The 6532-nt window shown below is 41.2% G+C and overlaps 1 protein-coding gene across 1 annotated transcript; it reads right to left on the reverse strand.

The window, feature by feature from the left end:
* Positions 1–282: 282 nt before the first annotated feature.
* LOC124691230 lies at positions 283–4528 on the reverse strand. Its single transcript, XM_047224502.1, has 9 exons — positions 4355–4528; positions 4029–4256; positions 3311–3432; positions 3068–3128; positions 2403–2543; positions 1870–1977; positions 1341–1569; positions 724–972; positions 283–612 (listed from the first exon to the last, which is right to left on the reverse strand). Exons 1-9 carry the CDS (start codon positions 4484–4486, stop codon positions 533–535), a joined length of 1350 nt encoding a protein of 449 aa, XP_047080458.1. The 5' UTR covers positions 4487–4528; the 3' UTR covers positions 283–532.
* Between the last annotated feature and the right edge of the window lie 2004 nt (positions 4529–6532).

Consider the following 6532-nt stretch of genomic DNA (forward strand, 5'->3'; position numbering starts at 1 on the left):
GTTTCATAGCCCATAACCGTTCACGACACGTAGGGAGACCCATCTCGCTGACGCAGTGGTGGGCTACCAAATGCGCCCTAGAGCAATAAGTAAGGTACGATGTCTGGTCCGTGTCTTCGCGACGGACAAGGCGAGCGATGACCCACGGAGCTTCCAAACAGAGCACGGGTCAAGAACAGAACTCCTTTCGATCAGGAAGACTCCGATGGCAACAAGTCTCTACTAGGTACCCATCCCATCATCATCATTCACATTCATCATTACCTACCAACCAAAGAAAAAGGCACAAAAATGCAGTACATATCCATTCATCATCAACCAAATGAATTTCCATGAGACAACTTCGACAAGATACTACACAAAAATTCGTCGTACCCACGTTACACGTATCAGTTCCGTGATGTGTACGATGCACAGCATGCAATATTTACATTCAAATGCCATAGTGATCCTTAGCCCGTGAACATCCCTGGTCAGTGTCTAATTCAGTTTTTCCAAGTGTAGTCAGACCGAAATCTTCTGTACTGCCAAGCTATGCCACCTTGTACTTAGTGACCATATTAGTAGCTGAAAAGCAGGCGACTCCAAACAGCACCGCAGCTACAACAAAAACTGCAGATGACATATGAAATCCGTGGTAAGACATACAACTAGATGAAGTGTTGCGGTGCCAGGAAAGCAAGACACTGGTTTGCAATGTTGAGATAGATGTGAATAGCTTACCAGCAATGGTGCCAATGAACAGCAGAGCAAGGCGGCGCCGTACCAACCATGGAAGCTCTGTTTCAAGATTACAATGCCGTTCAAAAGAACGCCCTTGTTTTTTGTTCAAATGCCCATCTGATCGCTTCAGTTCGGATATAGGGAACTCCACACCAGCAACAGAATTACCCTGTAAATCTTTTAGTTCAACTTTAATCTTGGGAGGTACTGCACCCCAATCTATCTCAATTGCTCCAAAATTTGGTTGACCTGATAGATACAGCAACAGAACACGAACCCATAAAGAAGTTCAAACACAAACCAAAGAACAGAAAATTAATAAGATAGGGGGTGAAACTTCATAGTACTAAGTTCACATGATTCATGGTGAAGTTTTAGCATTAAACTGCAGCTTTTGGAAGGAAAAAAAAACTAGTGAAGATACCAGTACTAAATATACAAATCGGGCAAACAAAGGAACATAATCCTGTTACAGCAGTAACTGAATAGAACCTTCGTATCGTCATATCATCATAAGCAAGGAAATTCATGTAAGACAAAGTTCTAGAACACATCCTACAGTAACTGATTCTTAGGGGGACATGCCAACGTGATATTCTAAGGAAATGAAAGCTTACCATACGAGCATGATTTGTGACGGCAATTAGGGTTGAAGACTCGCATGGGGGTTGGTGTTAGCCAAGCCAGGAGTCTCATAACAGACTGAAATATTGCTGGAACAGAATTCTCGACGGATTGGGTAAGACCACTAGAGGTAATATCATATAATGGATATCGAGCACCACAGTCAAAACGAGCGATTTCTCCAAAATGAACATCTCCACTGATAAATAATACACCATTTCTCTGCATATAGTCAGCACAAGGTCATTAACAATTAATAAATAGTAAGGCCAACGTTCATTTTAGATGACACTGAAGAATCTTGGAAAAAAAATCCACCACCTCTTCATAGGAAGAGGAAGTTTAAAGCTTTACAAAGTACTACAATGACATCTGTCATCAAACTGGGCAACATTTTTTTCTACTATTAGAATACTTCACATGAGTCATAAACGAAGAAAAACTGTGTGAAATATGGCAGCCACTTAATTTAGTAAATATGCCAAAGGTGGATTGTTTTTAAGCAAAGTAATAGTAAGCAACCTTACTGCTATCGATCAGTCGAAACAGACGTTCTCTCTCCCTTGGAAAGCGTGCCCAGGACTCCACATAGAATAAAGGTCCTGTGGTGGCAGAAAGATTGGATACTACCTGCATTATAATTACGTTATTTACAACTATTCCGATTAAAATTGAAACATATAACATAAGTTACTAGGAATAGGATCTTCTACAGTCATTCAGCAGCTGCCAAACAGGTGAAAGATCGTAATCTTCAAATTCTCTAAACAAAGCAATCATAAATGCCGGTAGCTTTTGCTTGTATACTATCAGCTGCCATAAAATTTTCGTTAAGATGTCTACAAAGAATACTCATTATATCTCACTAAGTTTCTGTATGTTTCTAATGCTTTTATACACATTTGGCAACATGGTTTCACTATGGCGAGTCATGACCCTAGGCCAGATTTGCATTTAGCAATATGCTATATCCACTTCTATCGGAAGAAGATCATCATACACAGCCACCAGAATTTACTCTGTGTCTATTTTAGGACCGGTGAGAGAATATATACCTGAATTGAAGATCCAATGATGGTGATCTCTGACGGAGGACCGTGCAGCTCCCTCTCCAACCACTGCCACTGAGGATCTCCAAGTATAGTTCCATCACTTAAAAGTGGATCTCTGTGATATCTAGTGTCTAACATAATTACCTGTAATAAAGTATTACTGTATGAACATCTAGTGCATGTAAAATTAATGATGAAACAGAATTTGCAAATACAGTGGTTCAGTTTGCTGATTTTGACTGATAGATGACCATTTTAGAGCACATACCAGCTGTCAACAACTCAAAATTTATGTGCGTTGCTCATAACATCTGCTAGGTTGGTACTTTATACTGGTTGTGAACTCAATAGGTGCAGTGTGTTTAACTGTGCGGTGAGCCAGCGAATTTAACAGTAAAAAACATATAGCTATATGTAAAGCAAAAGCAACATCAAGCAAATCAGAATTTACACAGTACTAAGTTGTTACCCTACTGTGAATTCACAATTTGGTACAAACCTTGGACATCATTTGCTACAAAATCAAGTACAAAGGGACACATGGTACAGACTGGAAAGATCGCCAACACCTTTATGTACACCTATGGAGGGATAATATTTGAACAATTTGACGTATACAAATCTAAAAAAGTTACAGAGAAAGTTGCACATGGTATAATAGGCTCTACCTTCACCCGTTTTCCTTCAGGACCATACATGTATGAGGCATAAACACCAGCTTGTTTCCTCCTAAATAAACAAGAGAGATGGAGTACTATCAGGTTTTTGATGGCCTACAACTGTAGGTGTGAAGATCATGAAACCTACGCAGGAATGTTTGGTACTAGAGTAGCATAATTTATAAAGAAATGACTGCATAGCAAAACAACATCAAGAATTCATAATTAAAACAAGTATTCCTGCATATATACCGTGAACTATCTTCAGCTTCATCCAAGAAATCTAACATAAGCCTTTGACTAAATACTTTCCCACTATATTCCTTTCCTGCATCATTCAATCCGTAATCATGGTCATCCCATGTTCCAATCACCTGCAAATTATAGCAAATGATGTTGATACCAGATCCTCAATGTTGCAAGAATCTTCATGTGCTCAGCAGGTACAAAAATTGTCCCAAACAAGGCATTGAGAAATAAAATGAACAATTACTATTCTGTGTCATCCTACCGGCTACTGCTGAGTGGTAGCATAAAATTTACTCATCCGCAGCCGTGGAATGCCATCAACATATCTGCATTTCATGGTATTGGACAATGCCAGTGCGGCAATGCACATGTTGGATTTTGTGATAATGATAATACACCCACAAACCCCCAAGAAACCCCCCACCCAGCTCCAACAACCATTTTGGACTTCCAGACACAGAGATCAAACAAAACAGTGGACGATTAAACCCTCTAGAGAAACAAAATCTCACAAGTCAGTGAAGTCAAGTCACTACCAAGTACCAACAAAAGATGCTGCCATCAAGAAACAGAGCAGACAGGAAGTGATCCGACCCTAAAGAAAGAAAAGCTACTACCAATATCGACGACCTACTAACGAGCACACAGGCAATCGACTACGGAGCACACAAGCAATTGACTACAGCTACCGATTCCAGGCAGCAAACGGCCGGGAGCTCACCTGGGCCGTCTCCCTCAGCTTGGCGTACCCCGGAACGGCCTTGCCCAGCTCGTACTTCCTCCGCAGCTCCTCCTCCGTCGCCGGGTAGAACCGCGGCAGGTTCCTCCATGGCCCCACCGTCCGGTCCCTCCCGAAGACCCGGGACGGGCGCTTGTTGTCCCCGTAGACGTTGTCCCCGAGCCAGATGAAGACCTGTGGGTCGAACCCCAAGATAGCTTCCCACACGGGCTGCAAGGCACGAAAAGCAAAGGAACCCCCATCAGCTCCACTCAAGCAAATCGAAGAAGGTCAAGAGCAGGCGATATGATGGGAGTTCCGTCGAGCACCTGAGGCGCGCTCTGGTTCGCGCAGGAGCCGAATGCGATCCTGGACACCACGGCTGTGGCGTTGGGCGGCGCGCTGAGGGAGGGGGCGACGAGGAGGAGAACGAGGAGGGGGACGAGCCCGGAACTGGCCATTGGTGCGAGCTAGCGAGCTTGGAGGTGGAAAGCGGAGAAGAAATGGTGGGAGTTGGGAGGAGAGGTGGAGATATTCCAATTCCCAAGGCGGAATTTTTATTTTTATTTTTGTGAGCGGAAGATCGACGAATCCTTCGTGGTGATACGTGTGGCGTGGTAAAGGGCGCTGGTGGCAGGCGGAGGAAGAAACAGCTCGATGACCATGACTTCTCTCCATTTGTTCCTCTCAATTTGGTTTTAAGGTGTAGAAATGTACAGTATATTTGTAACCTTTCAGGAAACATGCACGCACAAATCATGACGTCTTCGCACATTAATTATTATACTTTGTCCTTCTCCGATCCAAATTAATTAATTTAAGTTTGTTTAGATATATCCATATCTAGTTATTGTTTTAACTCTAGACACATGCATATCTAGGTTAGGTTAAGTCAATTAATTTAAATCAAAGAAAGCATAGTATAAAAGATTAAAAGATGAGCAGGTTTGCTAGCCTCTTGGCGCTCCGATCTACCGTTCATTTCGCCGCAATGGGCAATGAACAACGCCTGATGAGCAACAGTAATTTTAACGATGAACGGTACCCTCGTGCTATAGTAAATTCTGATGGTAATTACCATTTCTGGTGGCAATTACCTGATAATTATTTTAATATTAAAATGTTGGCATAATTCTTCATTTACGCGATAATAATTACTCATCAGTAATTTTCAAATGGTAATATTTTGAAACAAACTTTCTAGCATTATTTTTCGATACAAATTACCGCAAGGTAGCTATTTGACGAGGCCTAATTCTTCATCATTTTTTACGATGCATTAAACACCAATTTGTCAACCACAACTCATTTATTTTCCCAATAATTATTCAACAGTAATTTTCTAGCGGTAATATTTTGATTGTAAATCTTCGGTACAATTCTTCAGCAGTAGTCCTCTGGCAATAATTATCATACGTAATTTTTCTCAATGATGCGTGATTCTTTGACGGGTACTCTTCGACGGTGCATGCCCAAAATTATTTGTTTGTAAACTATTATTTTGCAACGATTAGTTTTTACATAGTAATTCGTCAGCAGTTCATGAATAGAAATTTTCACCGGTAATTCTTCGGCATCGATCCTTCGCGTGGGTTCGGTGCACAGGCCACGCGAATCTTTTTGTTTTTCTTTTTTATACTACGCGAGGAGTGTCTTGAACTCAAGACCTCTTGGCTCTGATACCATATAAGGTTGATGCACTAGCCAAGTTTTCCAAAAGACCGATCTGATGGAAGGAGACTAGGCACTATATTTATATTTAAAACATCATTCTCCACTTGTATCTTTGATAACTTTTCTTCTAAGATTTGGCACTTCAAAGATAGTTACACAATGGCTTAGAAAACACACTCCAAAGAACGTTTAAGATTCGCCACTTAAAAGACACATACGCTCAGTGGCGAAGGACGAAAAAAATTAAGATCGAGTGAAATTTTAAACGTAAAAAGAATGACGCAGAAGAATAAACTATGCCGACACATTAATAGTTTATATGACGGTAAGAATAGTCACTATGTACCATGGTAATAGTAACATGTGCAAATATAAGTATAACCTATAATTAAGCTTTAATGCAGTCTGGAAGCCTTTTAAAGCCTTATTCTTGTCCACACTATATTCCAACCAATCATATTGCTTATACCATTTTGGTAGAAAGGATCTCTTATCTCTATTTAGGGGAAAATTATGCTGAGATGGTTGTGTTGGGCCATTCTTTAGATAAGCAAATCTAACATCTTCTCTAACATTAGGAGCAAATTCATCAACTTGAATGCAAAGTCTAGGATCAAGTTTTATATACTCTAGAAAATTAGTTATACCTCCAGCTTCTAGAACCACATGCTCTGAAGTCCCCTAACCTCCTTCCGCTTCATTTGCACTTTCATAGGTGCTCGGTTTAGGCTATAGGCGATCGTGTATACGCTCGCTAGTTCGCTCCCTTGCACGTCCGGCCGGTCGATTCAGCCCAGCTAGGTACGTAGCAGCCCAGTTGCGGTGACCCAGCA

This window comes from Lolium rigidum, chromosome 2 (assembly GCF_022539505.1).
Source record: "Lolium rigidum isolate FL_2022 chromosome 2, APGP_CSIRO_Lrig_0.1, whole genome shotgun sequence".
NCBI lineage: Eukaryota > Viridiplantae > Streptophyta > Magnoliopsida > Poales > Poaceae > Lolium > Lolium rigidum.

Bases quoted from the DNA above. Each gene is read 5' to 3' on its own strand.
- LOC124691230 (XM_047224502.1), bottom strand. From the start codon at position 4,486: ATGGCCAGTTCCGGGCTCGTCCCCCTCCTCGTTCTCCTCCTCGTCGCC. The intron at 2,544-3,067 runs GTAGAGCCTATT...ACTTTATTACAG, and splicing joins CTGAAGGAAAACGGGTGAAG to GTAATTATGTTAGACACTAG. The intron at 1,978-2,402 runs GTATATATTCTC...ATTATAATGCAG, and splicing joins TCATTGGATCTTCAATTCAG to GTAGTATCCAATCTTTCTGC.